This window comes from Pristis pectinata, chromosome 3 (assembly GCF_009764475.1).
Source record: "Pristis pectinata isolate sPriPec2 chromosome 3, sPriPec2.1.pri, whole genome shotgun sequence".
In the NCBI taxonomy this organism is placed as follows: domain Eukaryota; kingdom Metazoa; phylum Chordata; class Chondrichthyes; order Rhinopristiformes; family Pristidae; genus Pristis; species Pristis pectinata.
Genome location: NC_067407.1, coordinates 98,387,246 through 98,407,216, shown reverse-complemented (window position 1 = coordinate 98,407,216; position 19,971 = coordinate 98,387,246). Strand labels below are relative to the sequence as shown.

At 38.4% G+C, this 19,971-nt stretch overlaps 1 protein-coding gene across 2 annotated transcripts in view; it reads right to left on the bottom strand.

Annotated features, from left to right (window-relative positions):
* Positions 1 to 787: 787 nt before the first annotated feature.
* The window catches only part of fam161a (FAM161 centrosomal protein A), a 32,855-nt gene continuing 13,671 nt past the window's right edge, over positions 788 to 19,971 (bottom strand). Inside the window, exons 1-6 of one of the 2 annotated variants that reach the window (XM_052012768.1) lie at positions 12,691 to 12,758; positions 10,918 to 11,153; positions 7,773 to 8,951; positions 3,313 to 3,412; positions 1,936 to 2,093; positions 788 to 1,186 (exon numbers count right to left, since the gene is read on the bottom strand). In XM_052012768.1, the coding sequence (XP_051868728.1) occupies positions 1,102 to 1,186; positions 1,936 to 2,093; positions 3,313 to 3,412; positions 7,773 to 8,951; positions 10,918 to 11,012 (1,617 nt within the window). In that variant the 5' untranslated portion in view covers positions 11,013 to 11,153; positions 12,691 to 12,758 and the 3' untranslated portion in view covers positions 788 to 1,101. Of the gene's footprint in view, positions 1,187 to 1,935; positions 2,094 to 3,312; positions 3,413 to 7,772; positions 8,952 to 10,917; positions 11,154 to 12,690; positions 12,759 to 19,971 lie in introns of those variants that run through there. The other variant, XM_052012767.1, reaches the window with a different exon arrangement.

Below are 19,971 nucleotides of genomic sequence, written 5' to 3'. Positions count from 1 at the left end.
GGAAATCAAGAACTAGAGGTTGTAGGTTTAAAGTGAGAGGGGAAATATTTAATAGGAACTTGACTGTGGTATGCATGTGGAATGGGTTGTCAGAGGAAGTGGTTCAGGTGGGTACAATGTCAATTTTTAAAAGACAGTTGTACAGCTACATGGATAGGAAAGGTTTAAAAGGTTAGCCAAACGCTAGCGAATGGGACAAGCTTATATAGGCACCTTGGACCAGTTGGGCTGAAGGGCCTGTTTCCATGCTGCATGACTCTCTATATATTGTGCATTTAATATAGCAAAACTGATGTTGAGACTCATAAGGAAACATTAGGGCAGATAGCAAAAAGCTTTGTCAAGGAGTAACTTAAATATGGAGAGATTTATGGAGGAAATTCCAGAACTTAAGGAGTCTAGCAGAGGGCAGGATTGCTAATAGCAGAACAATTAAATTTAGAAATGATCAAGAGACCAGAATTTGAGAGAAACAGGCTTCTTAGAGAGTTGTGAGGCTGGAGGAAATTTAGTTTGGGAGGATTGAGGGCATAGAAAAATTTGAATAAGATGATGAGACTTTCAAAATCAAGGCTTTGCTACAAGACAGGCATCTCCGGAAATCAATGCAAAAGTACATGTGATAAAGATATCTTCAATTTCAACTTTTTACAGATTGAGGATTTGGCCAAAACATTTAGAAAACAGCCTAAGATACTATTAGTGCAAATATCTAACCATAATAATATTCAGTATAAATATCATTCCACACAAACACTAGAAAAGTGCTTGCAAGCATCTATATCAACTGAAAAAAAGTACTACCGTCATTAACATCAGTTGGATTTCTGTTGTATATTTGAGAATCACAAGACAAATTTGCCAGACCTGATTAAATGCCCTTTAAGTTCAGTAATAAAAATCAGTCTTATCATAAAATTAAGTAATCTGTCATTAATTCTGTAATTTGCCAGTCTATGATCATACAAAATTGTAAAAATAGTACCCATTAGGAATAAAGCATAATTGTTATTCAAAAAACTCACTTAATACAGTTAGTCATTTATAGAAAATTCTTCAAACTTCTTGCTGCTTTACAGTCACTCAGCTTCACATTCTGTCTTAATTTTCTTCTGCAACCCTTGACTCCTCATCTTCATAATCATCTTTGAAGTCAAAGTCAAGTCCATCATCTTCCTCTTGAGAACTAGAGAAACAATTTTAACACTGTCAATATCCTCTACTGTTCCAATCTCAGTACCTACAGCTGAAACCTTTTCAAATGAACAAACCTAACTTATAGCTACAAGACGTCAATCTCACAAATATATTTTAGCTGGATGTGCTGCGGATTATTTATTTTTCACCTGATAAGAGATCACATTTTTTTTAACCGAAAGTGATCTGTTGAATTCCAAAAGAGTACTTTATTTAATTAGACCATAACAAATATTTTGCCTACCCTACTCAACAACAAACTGATCGTATCACTTTATTTAGATGACATGTATGGTCAACAAAGCTTAACATGCTTTGCAATAGCGACAGCTTTACAGTAGTAACTGATCTGCTGTATATTGAAATTATGTGAAAAATATTACAAAGTTAAATCCACAATGTTCATTAAATATCACCAAAAAGTTTAAGAAGCTATTTAACCCAATGTTCTTTTGTGTATTAAGAAAAATAATTCAATCCAAAAATGTACTCTCTTTTTAGGATTATGCTACATCTTAATTCAACAATTTGAACTCTGGAAAGTTTTCACTATTCTTATTTCAGAATATGAAAGTCTCTACACAAGTTTAAAAGATAAACCCTGGAATCTCAGTTTAATAATTAATATTTAATAAAGCAAAATTCCAAATTATTGAAACACAAGAAGGCATCTTAGAACTAGAAAATTGAAAACTTCCAAAACATCAAAACTAAATCAATTGTTAAAATTAAAGTTACCTTTCTTCATTTACATTGCTGTCCTCTTCATTTTCCGCAGACTCTCTGTCACTTGAATTTAAAGCAGAGTGACCTCGCTGGGAAACAAAATCTTCCTTCAATCCTCGTTCTTTTCGTGCTGTAGTACAATATCTCTCTGCTGATCTTCTAGCATTTCTCTGTATGCAATAACATCTAGCAGCTCAGATGTTTTTTCAATAAACTTTACTAAACTGGCTGTTATAAATTCATACCAATGATTATATAGCTGGCAGCTAAAATAAAAATACAACACTGAAATATCAAGATGTCATATTCCATCTGTACACCTAAAGTTGATCAGAAGTTACTGTAGATTAAAGATATACAAGCTGATAATGTAGTTTCTTCTCATTTCAAGAGACAATGCTCACATGAACTCTTTGATATTAAATTCTAATTAGTCTTAATACTTATGAGACAAAAGGTTTTGAAAAAGATTGCAATTTTAAAATGGCATAAACATTTTATGTACCTTTCATTATAATACTTTTCACTTAATAAATGATAACATTTTAATTCTATCCAGGATCTGATTATCAATTGAAAAACAAATGAATTTACTGCATTTTACTGGCAATACCCATTATCTAGAATGTCATTTGTTTTAACATTTTCCCTGGTCATGTTCAAAAATACTTCCTCATCTCCAGTGATTAAGGAAAATTTGCAACGATATGTTTATCTCCAAAATTAATACTTCATTTTTCATTTAAGTTTCATTTTGCAAACTTAGCAAAGTAGCATGCCTTTAACACAAATAAAAAGTAATGCACATTTAACCCAAAGAAACAGTGGATTGGATCTTCAGGACTTCTAAGCATGCGCTCTCAATGTTTGTTCCAAAATGTAGCATGAGATCTAAAACGCCATGAATTTCAACGAGGGCTGCAATTATAATGTGAAGAGGAAGGCAAGCTCATTTAAAAAAAAGGAATGTAGTTTATTGTCTTAATCATTTGAATACTTTTAGGCTTTTTCAATAATTTAAATTTATTACATTTTTACTAGTTTTAACCCCTCCCCCCACTGAGTTATTTTAAAAAAACATTGAATGATTCTACTGCTGACTAAACTGAGGATGGGCTTTGCTACTTCTCAAAGTTTTTATAAGCCTTCAGAGATCGGAATCCACAGTGTGCTGTTGGAGGTCCTGCAGCTGTTATGCCAGTAGAGTCTGGGATACCTTGGGCAACACTAGCTCCCCAGTGTCAACAAGATCCAGACCAATATGACTCATAAGAACCAGGTTAGTTAGTTATGCTTTCAAGATATGCAAGGCCTGAAAATTAACCAGATAAAATATTAGAACTTGTAATGTGTAACACTTAAGCAGTTCAAAATGTTTTAAGGGCATACCTGTGCCAGCACCTCTTGGAGCAAAGGCCTCCTGTTTACTATCTCCTGCATCTCTTCAAGTTCTAAAAGGTAGCTTTTTGTCCTTTTTCTTTGGTGATTACTGGTAAGACACAATGGGGGCAAAACTGCAAAATCCAAAATTGGATTCAGACATTGTAACATAATTAAACTGCAACCCTTGTCTGAAACACAAGCAGGATAACACTTTTGTGCTGCTTATGCACTTGCACGACGGTGAGTTATTTATTGCTGCAAACATCAGTAGAGAGTCCAGTATTACTAATATCAGGCATGTATTGGAAACCACCTCTCAGTGAAGGTAGGCATTGACGCAAAAATCCATCATCCCCATTATTAGGCCAGCATAGACTCAGCCACTGGCAGAAATGTCAAGACCTCGAACCCAAAACCAAGCTTATGGTCTACTGAGCTGGAGTGAACCCTACTCTCCTGTGTATGTCAGAGACAGAACAACTTAAAGTAGGATCTCATGGTACTGGAGAAGTACCATCAACACTGCCTCTGTAAAATCCTCCAAATCCACTGGAAGGTCAATCAAACCAATATCTCTTTTCTCACAGGCCAATATCCCCAGAAGAGGCTATGATCATGCCGAACCAGCTTTGATGGGCCAGCCATGTCATTTGCAATGAATCTACTCAGAGCTGTCCTGGCATGTGATATCTAGGAAGACAAACTAAACATTTCAGGATATCCTCAAAGCCGCCCTGATAAAAATGTACTATACCAAAAATCCCTTAAACTGGTGGAGACTTGTCATAGGATCACATGAAGACCAGGTGCAAACAGAAAAGGAACAAGCAGTAATGCAATCAATTGTCCCACCCATCCCATCAACTTCCACTGATTCCACCACACCCCCACCCCCCTTGGCAGAGTCTGCAGATACTACACAGAACTCATTAGCCACCTCAGATGTGGTGGTGGTGCTGAGTTCATTCTGAATACTGTGCTGCAGCTACAATTGTCAATGGCTGATAAAGAAAAAGAGCAAGCATCATCTTCTGATGCAGCACTGGAGGTTATCCTGGAAGAGGTAGATCAGGGCACCCAAAATATTTCCATACAGGCAATGGCAAGGGATAGTGGAGAAAAATCAGGAAGATGGTTGAGTGATCTCGTACAAGATGTCAAGTTCCCTCTGCATGGCTTCAATGGCAAACAGCACCACTTGCCTCATCTATTGCTTAATTCATTATATCTTGTTATTCATCTAGAAACAGTGCCTATCAGTCAGGATTTGCCTTTAATGTTGTTATATTTTACCTCACCCATGAACACTTAGCATTATTGAAAAGAAAGAAGAAAGTGAATATGAAGGAACAGTGTCCTGTGATTTCATGTGCAACCACCACCTCAGATATTGACACTATCCATGGTTCAGAAAAAAAGTACAGGAGTGAGATCTGCACTTGAAATCACAATGGATTGGATCCAAGGACAGCACAGGTGCCATATTGCCAGCTGTCAGAATTTCATACCAGGTCTGCTGCAGAGACTCAAATGAGAAATTCAATGTGCCAGACTACAGAAGAAGACCAGTGAGAGTGCATATCTAATTACTTGGTGTCCAGCACCATCTTGGCACATGTTTTTGCTTGTAGAGTTTAAGAGTCCAACTTGGAATGGGCAGTCTCTCCATCAGTGTATCTGTGGAGCAAATCATGATACCAAGTCTTATAGCCATCCCATCTGCCAAACATCCAAGAGCAGCAGGAAGATGCCTTAAGCAAGTGATTTTTTTTAATATTAATTCTTACTCATTTTTGGGATCTGAATGTTGCTGGCAAGGTCAACATTTATTGCCCATCCGTAATTGCCCTTGAAAAAGTGCTGGTGAGCTGCCTTCTCAAACTGCTGTGGTCCTTCTGGTGAAGATACTCCCAGAGTGCTGTTCGGCAAGGAGTTCCAGGATTTAAACCTAGTGACGATAAAGGACCGGCAATATATTTCCAAGTAAGGATGATGTGTGATTTAGGGGCAAACCTGCAGATGGTGGCTTCTGCCATGGTCCTTCTTAGTGGAAATATCATGGGATTGGGAAGTGTTGTTAGAGGAACCTAGATGAATAACTGCAACACAGTTTGCAGATGAATGTTTATGGTGATCGATAGAGTGCTTTGTACTGGATGATGTTGAGCTTCTTTAGAGTTGGCACTGCACTCATTCAGGCAAGTGGGCAGTGTTTCATCAACCTCATGACTTGTATCTTGTAGATGATAAAAAGGCCTTGGGGTGTCAAGAGGCTACTTACTTGCTACAGGACATTTAGTCTCCGACCGGTTCTTGTAGTCATGGTATTTACATGGCCAGTCCAGTCGACTTTCTAGCCAACGGTGACTCCTAAGGTATTGATGGTGAGGGACCTGATCATGTAATTGAAACGTCAAGAGTTGGTGATAGGATGTTCTTATGTCAGAGATGGTCACTGCCTTTTGCAGCATGAATATTAGTTGCCACTTAACCACTCCCTAAAGACCTTCTTCGAAATGAGAGACCCTGCTGAGAGCCCTTTTCTTCCTCTTCTTGTTCTACTCTGCTTGACCCACTGAGTTCTCCAGCAGATCGTTTGTTGATACATGAACTTCAGTTGGTCTTTCACAATATCCCTCATGGGAAACTGATCCAAAAGCTTTGGGATCCAGGGCAAATAGCAAATTCAATCCAGCTTGGTAATAGGAGATACAGAGTGATGGAAGATGGTTGTTTTTGTGACTGGAAGCCTGTGACCAATGATAGACCATAGTGATCTGCGCTGAATTCCTTACTGTTTGTTACATACAATAATTATTTAGTTGTGAATATAGGAGGTTTGATTAGTAAGTTTGATTTTGTTTAGCATTGGGTTAAACTCGAAACAACAAAGCTACAATCACCAAATCACACAGAAGTCTAGTCAACAGTTCCAAATGGAACATTACTCAAATAATGAGATAATAACTGCTAGATTGGAGAAGTCAGAGGTTCTTTCAAAACTTCACTAAGTTTCAGACTTGCTAATATGGAACAAGTAAACATGGAAGGCTATCACTTATTTAATAATGGGTGCTGTTGCATCTGTCACTATTCTCCACACCTGGACTCATGGCCTAGTCTTGCCTGAATTCCTCTGCATTAAGCTGGAGAAAAATCATCTCTCTTTTCCGAGGACAGATCAGACCTAAATTGAATATCCCAGTAATTTCAACAGAGAGTTTACAATTTCATTCAATTTTAATAGCTCTTAAATATCTCGAAGTCCAGCATGACACACTGACATACTGAGTGGAGGAGCCAGATTAACTTTGCCTTAGGTCTCTCAGCATTACGCCCATTTACCAGATTCAGGTTTCTCAAACCAGAGCGAATAAAACTAAGTGACTTATTTACTTTATTTTTCTCTAGGACAATAATGAGTGCAACTAAAAACAATTATATTTTAATTATTTAAGACTTTATAAACTGTTTCCTTTGAGTTACATATCTACATAGGGATTCATCTTTGAATGTTCAAACACCTTTGCTGGGACAAAGTAATTCACATGGATGGTCTAAAAGCTTCTGGGAACAGAGATCCCAGACACCAAAAATTAATGTTGTGAGGGATGATTCTCTGAGTACACAAATATCTGAACTATTGATTGAGCAAATATGCATGTGACAATGTTTGATGTGCTAAGTTACAATGTCAGTCTGGTCTGCAAGCTTCCTTGAACTGGGTCACAGTGATGCAAAATAATTTAGCCCATGTTGCCTGGTTTGATGTAGGTCAATTAACATAACCCCAATGTTTTACATTTGGCTGATGCATACTAGAACATCTCACAGTCACTTCACTTTGCAAACCATGTCTCTTGAGCAGCCAGCCCCCTGCTGGGACCAGCAGTCTGTGCTCTGTAGACAGTACTCTTTGTTTGCAAAGCTGTCTTTTTAACTTCAAACTGATTACTGCTTGCAATTTACATTAAGAACTGAAAACTGGTTCTCATTTAAGTTACTATCTGCTATATTCAAGTAATTCCATTACTCCTGAATCCCTAACAATTTTACTGTGATTATTCAATGACATGAAAGAATTTTAGCAAGTGTATGTAGAGCGATATGATATGGGTTACAATAGAAAACTGATGTTTGTGACTTACAGAGATATCAGCTTACGGGCAGTTCTCAGGAAAGGAACCCTTAAGTTATCCAGGGACTGCAACACTGCCAGAAATCTCACGTTTTACTTTTCTTTCCCACGTGAAATTAATTTGAAAAGTTCCTTATTTATCTACTTTAGTATGTAAAGATGCAGACGCAAATTGATGTTATTTTTTAAAAAGATATTGTCAAAATAACTTTACTTTTTTGTAAGCTTTTCACTAAAAATGATGGATTCAGAAAATAGCGTGGTATGGATAATCTGATTTAATGAGTCATTGATTACACTTATCATACCAAAGATAAAATTCTCTTACCTAGCAGCTTCTTTCTTCTTTGAAGCTTCTGTGCTCCGTGTAATTTCAAAGGCCAAAGATCCTGATGGAGTTGAATTCATGCTGTTACGTGATTTTGACTGTTTTCTGCTAGATATAAAAGGCCAGTGTATCTCTTTCAACTGAGTTTCATCTGCTATTGTATCATCCATAAACTTTTTATTAGGTAAGACATGCGAAGTGCGCAGTTGGAAGGGTTCACATACAGTTGTCAATTTCAATTTCTTCTTTTTCATGATCTGTCTCTGAGATTTTCTGTGCAACATCTCAAAATCTGGAACTTTGGCATTAATCTGGGGTTTGAATTTCAGTTCTTTATCCAGCTCACAACACACTGTTTTTCTTCTTTTCAAGACAGCATTATGAAGCATACTCTTTGGAAGGGATGCACTGTTTAACATTTCTTGAGCTCTCACTTTCATCCTTATTGCTCTGTAGAGCTCTTCCTCTTCAATCCTATCAATGATCTTCTGATCATGAAGATATTTGGGGAGAGGTTTTGCTTTAAATGTCTTTTTTTTGTTTACCAATAAATCAAGATCCTTTATTTGCATTTTTCTAATTTCTTTCTTCTTTTCCTCCCTTTCAATAAAGGCAAAGGGTTTTTGTATTGCCAGTAGAATCTCTTTGCTCCTTGCCTTAACAAATTTCCTTCTTTCCTCATTCCGTTCCATTATTTCTTCCATTAGCGGGATATAGGTGTGGGCTGGTACAGGGTTAGCACAGAAATTTTTCTGGCATTCTGCTTCTTCCTCCAATTGTTTTCTTAGCATATAATTCTCTACCTCAATTTGAGATCTAGATCTGATCTTTTGCTGCTTCCTTTCAGCTTCCCTAAGGGTCATTTGGAAAGGCTCTGGTATTGTTATCTTTGGTGACCAGTGTTTTTGCTCCTTTTTAATTACTTTTGCTTTCAGCAAATTTGAACTTCCAAGCTTCTGGGGTTTTTCACACGAGCTATACATCTCGACAGAAAATCCATCCCACATTCTCTGAATTCGATTCCTTCCATGGGATGTGAAATTTTCCCCACCTAGTTCTTGATCTTCAGTGGATGATTCTGATAGGCTCAAGGATGCAGTACTCCCCACCTCTACCTCCGCAGTCGAATAAGAAAGATGGACATCATTTTTCCTATCTGTACTCAGCTTGCAGGTTAAACTATAAAAATTTACAAAGAAAGTCTGTTTTACTTCGTAATATTATAGTATATTTATTAAAACAACTTGCGTAACACATTCTTGTAAGAGAACATCTCAAGTACTGGGAAGCAGATGATGCAGAAAAATAGGATAATTTAGTAGATTGTTATCAGTAACAGAGAACAGTATCAGTAACTTTTTTTTAAAGAAGTGCTTTCCAGAGGATCACAACAAAGGCAATTGATATTATAGAGCAGACTGAGATAAGGCTAATGAGGAAGTAGAACTTAAGCAATAAGGGATAAAAGGCAGATTTTGGATTGTTTGGATGTTTGCAATAGTTAGAAGTTTGCAAAGTGTGAACGTCCAGAAGCTGGTAATTAACATTTTACAGAAATCAACGCTCGAGGTATGGGTATGGATTACAACAGCACAGTGACAGGTGAGCATATGGACAATCGGAAGTTCATATCTGTGCAAACGAAAACTGAGATTGCCTGCCAAATAGATAAGCAGAAGTATGCACACAAAAACAAGATAACATCAGTTTTGATGATATTAAACTACTGTAAGTTTCAAATTATATAGAAAATTAATTTGGATATATTGCTCAGCAGTGGAGTGACCATTCTGGACTAACTGGTAAATGTTCTAGCAGTTTAAATACGGAAGCTGAAACTTACATTACAAATTATTAATATGCAAATAAGAAATGGAAGAATACTAAGAACGAAGAAGGATAAAATGTGCTTATGATGGAAGAAATATTTACAGACATGTAATGAGAGGTACAAAGGGGAAAAAAAGATACATATATAGCAAATGCTGGGACCTGGAGCAAAAAAAAACTGCTAGAGAAACTCAGTGCATTAGGCAGCATCAGTAGAGGTGAAGGGATAGACAAAGGAACTGATGCAGAGTCTCAACCCAAGGGGTTGACTATCCCTTTGCCTGATAGATGCTGCCTGACATGCTGAGTTCTCCCAGCAGTCTGTTTTTTTTAAAAGACACAAATATAAAAATTAAGTGAAAAATGGAAAGCTATAAAAAGATTGGCAAACTGGGCCAACTGTGGTAGGAGTCACAGATTATTATAATTTCATTTGGGTTAATTGAGAAAAAGCATTGGTGGATCTTAAAATTGGAATGTTGGAGCATGCTTCAGTGACACTATCATAGTTACGACTCTTCAAAGGAAACATCAGATGAAAGAAAGAATAAGGAGAAGGAATATTACAGGGTACTGTTTATAAAACCAGAAAACTTAGTGCCATCCTTTTCTTAAAGATGACAGTGGTTCAACTGAAGGATTGCAAATGTGCTCTTGGAATTTGCAACTCAAGGATTTCAGCTAGCTGTTGTGGCTTTGCAGTAGTGGGCTAGATCCAGGATCTTGTGCTGATAAGGACACTGAAGATGGGAACAAGTTATTTGTCAAGCAGACCAATGAAATCCTGATGTCAGTATGCTGAAGGTAAATAGTTGAGAGTTTAAGAAATTGTTGTTAAAAAGTTCCTTATAACTTTGCTTGGTATGGTAGAATAGATAGATGAAAGCGATTGCCAGGTTCTGTAGAGTCAAAGAGATAAAATAATGATCAGAGGTATTCTCAACCAGGAAGGAGGGTAACATAGCATAGCAGCAAGAAAGAGAGTCAGCAGAATATAATGCAGATTGAAGACTGGAAAAGGAACATGAATGACAGTGACTGGGAAAAGTGCTGGGAAACCAGAAGTAAAGCAGGAGGATAAAGTCAATATACGTATTTATTTCTAAGTCCAAAAGTTAAGAGTTCTGCTCTGTGAGTCTATCAACAGATACCGATACTCAGTTCAAAACAGTATTGAAGTAACAATTTATACTATTCATTTTGTTGATGCCTCAAACCTAGAAGTGTACAGTTAATTTTCTTCTGTATTGTGGTAGACAGCAAGATCAATTTAGTTTTCCTGTTAACTTATCATAATTAGTGATAGTGTGCCTACCTGTAACACAGTGGAGTTTCGCAAAGATCCTCTGAATCAATGACATCATTTCTGACATGGAGTTTACTCCTGTACAATTTCTCTAGTTTCGCCATAGCATAAACATGTGCATTTTTTAGTTTCTCTATTTTCTCATAGTAGTCTTCATTGGACTTGCCACACAATTTGCTGGAGGTTATGGAATCTTCAGTGTCCACATAATAAACTTGCCCTTCTGGATCGAAATCACTTTCATTCTTAAAAACAGAAAATCATTTTTTCCCTGAAATTCATGATTTACTTATGTCATTTCAACAAAATACAACACTGTTACTACTGTAATATTGTTAAGGCGAGCAGGGTCAAGGGTACATTTAAAATAAAAGCAAGCAAAAATATAGAATGAAAACCAAACACAAAGTTAATATTCCAGAAACTCCAGAGCCAAACAAGCCATGAGAACTAATGAATTACAAAACTTAAAATATGGGGACTATTAAATTTCCTTCTGCAAAAATACATCAAAAAATTCTCAACTTAGTTAAACGATTCAGAATTAAAATGTTCTAAGTAGAAGGAAGAATATAAATCCATTAGTTTGTGACTCTGTTGGGTGCTCTGTCACCTTAGGTAGGTCAGTAAATTGTCCAGGTCCTACTCTGGAGATCAGAGTATGAAATTCTAGCCTAACACACCAGTGCAGCATTAAGGAAGTGCTGCAGTTTTGGAGATAAACCAAGGCCCCATGTGCCCTCTCCACTGGATGCAAAAGATCCCAAGACACTGCAATGAACAAGTATTGGTTTATTATTGTCACTTGTACCGAGGTACAGTGAAAAACTTGTCTTGCATACCGTTCATACAGATCAATTCATTACACAGTGCATTGAGGGTGTCACTTGTACCGAGGTACAGTGAAAAACTTGTCTTGCATACCATTCATACAGATCAATTCATTACACAGTGCATTGAGGGTGTCACAGCTACAGAGAAGTGCATTACAGGTAGAAAATAAGGTGCAAGGTCATAACAAGGTAGATCATGAGATCAAGAGTCCATCTTATTGTATAAGGGAACCGTTCAATAGTCTTATCACAGTGTGATAGATGCTGACCTTGAGCCTGGTGGTATGTGCCCTCAAGCTCCTGTATCTTCTGCCTGATGGGAGAGGGGACAAGAGATAGAATGACCCAGGTGGGGTGGGGTGGGGTGGGGGGGGGGGGGGTCTTTGATTATGTTGGCTGCTTCACCAAACGAGGGAGTTAGCTGCAATATCTTGAACAATCTTTCAATCAATATCACCAAAATAAGTCTGCCTGGAAGGTATTATGTTGCTCTTTGTTGATCCTTGCTGTACATAAATTGGCTGCCTGGTTTCCTATATTATAACAGCAACTACACTTTAAAAAAGGTACATCATTGGCCATTTTGAATGTCCTGAGAATGTAAAAAAAGGAGCATAAAAATTGGTAAACTGCTTTATTATTGTACTGAGGTACAGTGAAAAACTTTGTTTTGCATGCCATCCATACAGATCATTTCATCACATCAGTACATTGAGGTAGTACAAGGGAAAACAATAACAGAATGCAGAAAAAGTATAGTGCAGACAGACAGTAAGGTGCAAGGCCATAATGAGGTAGATTTGTGAGCGAAGTTTATTGGCATCAAAATGAATGAATTAAAGATTTTGACAATGTCTCCAATCTGTATTCAACACAATACCAGCACAAGTTAAAATAATCTTTTTTTTAAATTTACATTTAAAATTAAATTTAATGCCATGAAACTTACAGGAGTATGCAGTCAAGATGGAAGATTTCCAGGGCCTCATTTGCCCAACTTTGTCACTATGGCACAACCTCTGATGGATCTATCCTATCAGTGGACAGAAAATACCAAAAGATAGTAATGGAAGAGTTGGAAGCATTCTGTAAGTATGACAATCTTGACTAATCCATGGTACAGCTCTCCTAATATTGGCACAAGTTCCCACAGGTACAGGGAGGAAGACCTGCATGGTCAACTGGGCTTTGTGCACCTTCATCATGTTTGGTACTTTGGTCAATGTGGGTTAATCTGTCTGGTTTTCTTTTCTGGTTTATATTTTGATTTATGATACAACTTAGTGATGTGCTGGGCTGTATCAAAGGACAGAAAAGAATCAGTTAAATTGGAATAGATTTTGAGTGTTAGAGGCCAGACGAATACTAGCTTTTTATTTGCAGATTTATTTAATTAACTAAGTTTAATTTCCTCAGCCTCACTAAGGGATCTCACTTCTTGTCACTGAATTATTTTTCAGGTCTTTACTGATACAGTAACTTAACCACTATTCTACCATATTTCTATGTTACCTACATTGATAATTGAATTTTAAGTATTAAATTTCTGCCATTTTCTATGCTTAAAACAGCTAGAAAAATACCCAGACACTGCAGATGCTGGAAATCTGGAGCAACACACACAAAATGCTGGAAGAACGCAGCAGGTCAGGCAGTATCTATGGAGGGAAATGAACAGTCAACATTTTGGGTCAAGACCCTTCATCAGGACTGGAAAGAAAGAGGGCAGAAACCAGAATAAAAGGGTGTGGGGGGGGGAGGGGCACAAGCTGGTGGGTGATAGGTGAATCCAGGTGAGGGGGGAAGGTAGGTAGGTGGGGAGGCGGAGTGGGGAAGAGTGGGAATGATGTGAGAAGCTGAGAGGCGATGGGTGGAAGAGGCAAAGGGCTGAATGAGCTGGAATCTGATAGATGACGTTAGACCATGGAATAAAGGGAAGGAGGTGGGGAACCAGAGGGAGGAAGGGGTAGGTGATGGGCAAGTCATGAAGGCAGGGCAGGGGAAGGAGGAGTAAAGGGTCCAGAGGGATAAGGGAAAACCAAAAGGTGGGGGGGGGGGGGGCGCGGGGGAAGAGAGGGGGAGTGGTTACCTGAAGTTAGAGAAATGAATACTGATGCCACCAGACTGGAGACTACCAAGACTGGAATACAAGGTGTTGTTCCCCTAATCTGCAATCAGCCTCAACTTGGCAGTAGAGGAGGCCATGGACTGACATGTCAGTGTGGGAATGAGAAGTGGAATTAAAATGGCTGGCTACTGAGGAGGTTCCGGCAGACGGAGCGAAGGTGCTCAGTGAAGCAATCCCCTAATCTGCGTCAGGTCTCACTGATGTGGAGGAGGCTGCATTTTCGATGTAGGGGAATGGAAAATACCGATTTCTCTAATAATATAACTGACATCCATCCTTTACACCAAGGCTGTGACATTCTTCTAAAAATGTTGAGTTCTGAAATGTGTAAATAAATCCAGCTAAGACCTAAACAATAGGGGCCAGAGCACTGCAAATCCTGTAAACCTAAATGAAAAAAATAGATGCTGGAAGCACTCAGAAGGTCAATCAGTATCCACGGAAAGAAAAATAGAGCTATGACTAGTGGTGTTCAGCAGGAATCAATAATCAGAAATTGATCATGGGTGTTGCAAGGACCACCTGCAGGGTCAACTGGGCTGTGTGTGCCTTCATCATGTCATGCAAAGTTTCTGTTTTGGAGGCCTAAACAATAATTTGCATGGGTTTAAGATATCATTGCTTAAACTCTTATGTCTCTCTATAAAATCAAAAGATATCGTATGCTTTAATAGCTTTAGCAACAGCCCTCAAAGATCTTCAATAACCCTTAAGTCCCTCCCTTCAATTTAAAGTTGCTCAATTTATCATAAAAATTCTTCTCATTCTTTCTTCCAAAATATATCATATACAGTCCAGCTTAAATTACATCGCCTTGTGTATGCCTATCTTGCCAGTATGTCCATATCCTAAACCTCCTGTTATCCTCATTACTTCACTACCAATATTTGCAGGCTCTGAAAATCTTACGTATGCCCCTTATTATATTCAAGTCTATTAAGAACCATGCATTCTCAAAATGCGGTTGAATTGAGACCTCGAAATTCTAACCTATTTCATGATCTAGTCTGAGAGCAGACAGTTTATCAAAGCCAATAAAAATACTTGATCTACTAAAATAGACCTAGTACCATAACTTATTTCTAAATAATGAACAGAGTACATCAAATAAAGGCAAACAATATTGCAAGGGGATCAATTAGATAATACTTTGGGGAATTTATTTTTATTTGTAGAAAAATGACCACAAGACTGTCTACATTTGCAGTTATTACTCTGTGTAAGTCACAGAGTAATAGAGTCATACAGTAAGGATACAGGCCCTTCGGCCCAACGAGTCCATGCTGATCAAGATGCCCACCCATCGAGTCCCAATTTCCTGTGTTCAGCCCATATCCCTCTCAGCCCTGCCCCTGCATCAACCTATCCAAGTGCTTCTTAAATGATACTATTGTACCTGCCTCAACCACTTCCTCTGGCAGCTTGTTCCATATACTCACCACCCTGTGTGTGAAGAACTTGCCCCTCAAGTCCCTTTTAAATCTTTCCCCTTTCACCCTAAATCTATGCCCCCTAGTTTTGGATTCCCCTACCCTGGGGGAAAAGACTGCTACCAGCCACCTTATCTCAGCCCGACATTATTTTAGAAACCTCTGTAAGATCACCCCTCATTCACCTCCAAGGAATAAAGACCTAGCCTGGCCAACGTCTCCTTGTAACTCATGCCCTCTAGTCCTGGCAACATCCTCAAATATTTTCTGCACTCTTTCCAGTTTAACCACATCTTTCCTATATTAGGGTGACCAAAACTGTATGCAGTACTCCAAGTTCAGCCTCACCAACAACTTGTACATCTGCAACATAATGTCCCAACTCCTATATTCAATGCCCTGACTGATGAAGGCCAGCATGCTAAACGCCTTTTTCACCACCCTGTCTACCTGTGACGCCACTTTCAATGAACTATACACTTGTACTCCTAGGTCACTCTGTTCCATTACACTTCCTGGTCCCCTACCATTCATAGTACAAGTACTACGCTGGTTTGACTTTCCAAAATGCATCACCTCATACTTCTCTGTATTAAAATCCATTTGCCACTCCTCAGCCCACATCCCTAACTATCAAGATCCCTCTGTAATCCACAATGACCTCTTCACTATCAACAATACTTCCTAATTTCATGTCATCCATAAATTTACCGATCAAGCCTTGTGCATTTGCATCCAAATCATTTATCTAAATAATGAATAACAAGGGTCCCAGCACCGACCCCTGCGGCACACCACTAGTCACCAGCTTCCATTCTGAGAAACAACCTTCAGCCACTACCCTCTGTTTCCTACCTCCGAGCCAATTTTGAATCCATTTAGCTAGCTCTCCTTGGATTCCATGGGACCTAGCCTTCCAGACCAGCCTACCACGCGGGACCTTGTTGAAGACCTTGCTAAAGTCCAAATAGATGACATCTACTACCCTACCCTCATCTACCTTTTTGGTTACCTCTTCAAAAAAAACTCAAAGCTTTGTCAACCACAACTTTCCACGCAGAAAGCCACGCTCCTAATCAGACTGTGACTTTCCAAATGCTGGTAGATCCGGTCCCTCAGAATTCCCTCCAGTAACTTCCCCACTACTGATGACAGGCTGACCGGCCTGTAGTTCCCCGGCTTGTCCTTGCTACCTTTCTTAAATAATGGAACAACATTAGCCACCTTCCAGTCTTCGGGAACTTCACCAGCTGCTAATGATGAAGCAAAAATCTCCTCAAGGGCCTTCGCAATTTATCCTCTAGCCTCCCACAAAGTCCATGGGTGCACAAGTGACAGAAAATTTTGAATATCAAAACATGCAGTGTGTTGGAGAAATTGGGAGATGGGTGCCAGCAACTCACAACTGGGCATTAGGCTGCACTACAACATTGGACTCCTTATTCAGCATATCAGAGGGAATTTGGACAAATTACCCAATAGCTATGCTATAATGACAACAGACAATTTTGTGTTAGATGCAAAGGGTATTCTTTCATTTAATTTAATAGAATGGAACAATTGCAAGAACTTTAGGTCAGAGAATGGCGATTTAAAAAGGCTTTAAATAGGTTACTGGTTTAAAAAACTAATTCCAAAATCTTGAACTCTTAAAAAATCTCTGAACAAAATGAGATTAACAAGCTATTCATGGTATTTAAGAAGAATATTTAAAAGTGGGTAGTGGTCAGTGGGACATATTTTGGCTGGAGGTCTGTGACTAGTGGTGTTCTGCAAGGATCCATACTGGGACCTCTGCTGTTTGTAATATATATAAATGACTTGGTTGAAAACATGGATGGGTGGGTTAGTTAAGTTCACAGACAACATAAAGATTGGTGGCGTGGTGGATAGTGAGAAGACTGCCAAAGGATACAGCAGGATAGAGATCAGTTGCAGATATGGATAGATGGAGTTTAATATGGCCAAACTTGAGCTGTTGCAATTTGGGAGATGAAATGTTAAGAGACAGTACACAGTTAATGGCAGGACCCTTAACAGTGTTGATATACTGAGGGGTCATGGGGTCCAAGTCCATAGCTCCTTGAAAGTGGCTGCACAGCTTGATGGGGTGGTAAAGGCGGCATATGGTATGCTTCCCTTTATTTGTTGAGGCATTGCGTTCAAGAATCAGGAAGTTATGTTGCAGCTTTATAAAACTTTGATTAGGCCCCATATGGAGAATTACATTCAGTTCTGGCCACCCCATTATAGGATGTGGAGGCTTTGGAGAGGGTGCAGAAGATTAGAAAGCATGTGCTATAAAGGAGAGATTGGACAAACTTGGGTTGTTTTCTCTGGAGTGGCAGAGGCTGAGGGGATACCTGAGAGAAGTTTATAAGACATAGATACAGTAGACTGCCGGTATCTTTTGCACAGGGCTGAAACATCTAATACTCAAGGGCATGCATTTTAGGTGATGGGGGCAAGTTCAAAGGAGATGTGTGGGGCAAGTGTTTATTTACACAGAGTGGTGGGTGCCTGGAATGCACTGCCATGGGTGGTAATGGAGGCAAATATGATAGAGGCATTTAAAAGACTCTTATATAGGAACATGAATGTGCAGAGAAGGGATGGATATAGATGTTGTGTAGGCAGAAGAGATTAGGTGTTTAAGTACTAGTTTAAGCAGTTTGGCACAACATCATGGGCCAAAAGACCTGTTCCTGTGTTGTATTATTCTATGTTTTAATCTTTTATGATGTCTTGAGCTTTTTTAAAAATCACATTTAAGTTTTTTCATTTTCATGTTTTTAAACTGTGAAATTAAGACTTCAACAATTCTAGCTAAATTTGCGGCAATGACCTAGGCAAATGTCAATTTTGTTCCTCATTTGTGGACCAGTCCATCTCTGGCAGAAAGTCTCTGCATGGAGGATCCTCCCATCTCCTGGATTGGCTGAATTGAAAGAAGCAATATTTCAAAGTATAAAAGATGAAATCTTTACTTCTGAACTGGCAGATGGAAGAACATCAGTGGGAGAATACTTCTGTGGTAGTGATCTGAATTCAGTTGGATTTAGCACAGTTATGTTAAAGGGTAAATATAAAGGTTCTAAGCTGGATAAAGGCCAATTTCACTAAACTGAAGTAATTTAGCAAAAATAGATTGGAATAAAGCTATTTAAAGCTCAATCAGTCAAGCAAAGACAATCAAGGAGATTCATGGGGATCAAGATGAACATATTCCCATGAAGAATTCTGGATGACACAATGTAAAAAGGACAAGATAGAAGCAAAAAAAAAAACAGTTTCATACTGCATAAAGCCAAGAAGTATTTTCTAGGTATAGGGGTAAAATTGAAAAGGGCAATTAGGAAAGCAAAATATTGGCTTGTAAAATTTAAGAAAATTGAGAAGTGTTTTATAAGCACATAAAGAGCAAGAGGAAAATGAAGGAAAGAGTAGTGTCCACTAGCAACCAAGGGGTTTAACAACTTTGAAAGGGAACACGTCACCAGGTTTAAATAAAGTATATCCCAGGCTATGTTTTTGTTTGGAAAGGAAAGAAATTGCAGCGATTCTGATCATTATTTTTCAATCCTTCCTGGGTACAGGAGTAGGGACTATCTATAGTAAAACTCTGATAATCTGCTATCTGACTATTCAGAAATCCTAACGATTCGGCATCTGGTTCACCAGGTAATGTTTGTCAGTCCTGACAGCCTCAGCATTTCCAGTCTCGACAGCCTTAGCAGCAAGTAAAAGGGAGGCAGGCTTTAGCGGAGTGGCCGTTTTGAGAAAGGCTGCTTTGAGGTGGAAATGCTATAGTAGGCTTCAGTGAGGAAGGTGAGCAGCAACAAGGTTAGGGCAAGATATGGTGTTGAAGGTGTTTACTTCTCCTTAAGACCACTAGATTTATTTTTCTTTTTTCAATATTTTTGTATTTTTTGTTTGAAATTAATAAAGTCCATGAAACAAAGGAAAAAAAAATGTTACAAAATAATTATATTGAATCACACTAGAAATCACAATGCTTCATATTGATAAACAAAAAAGATAACAATTAATAAGTTGGAATAATTTTATTATAAAAAAAATCTAACCCCACTACCAGAACCAAAGCTGTTTAGTAACATCCTAAAGACATAGTAGTATTAGCCAATATCTGTACTTTAAGCACCAAATCAGTGGTTTTGAAAGCAGTTTAAATAAGGTCCCCATAATATTTGAAAGTTCAGAATAGATCCAGAAATAAAGCAAGGGATCTTCTCTAAATTTAGATATGACATCCCATAACCATTGAGCATGAGTGGGCGGAGTAGTTTCCTCCATTTAAGCAATACAGCCCTCCTGGCTATAAGAGAAATGAAGGCCAATATGTGTAAGTTGGAAGTCTCCAGAATTGTATCTTTTTCTCCAACAATCCCGAATAATGCAGTTAAAGGATTTGGCTTAAAATTTATTTTAAAGTACAGAAGAAGTTTGAAATACCTCTAGCCAGTATTTTTCCAGACTCGGACATGACCAAAACATATGAATTAAAGAAGCCTCTCCATTATTGTATTTGTCACAATAAGGAGATATATCTGAACAGAAACACGGTAACTTGTCTTTGGACAAGTGAACTCTATGGACCACTTTAAATTGAAGGAGGGAATGACGCGCACATAATGATGAAGTATTAACCAGT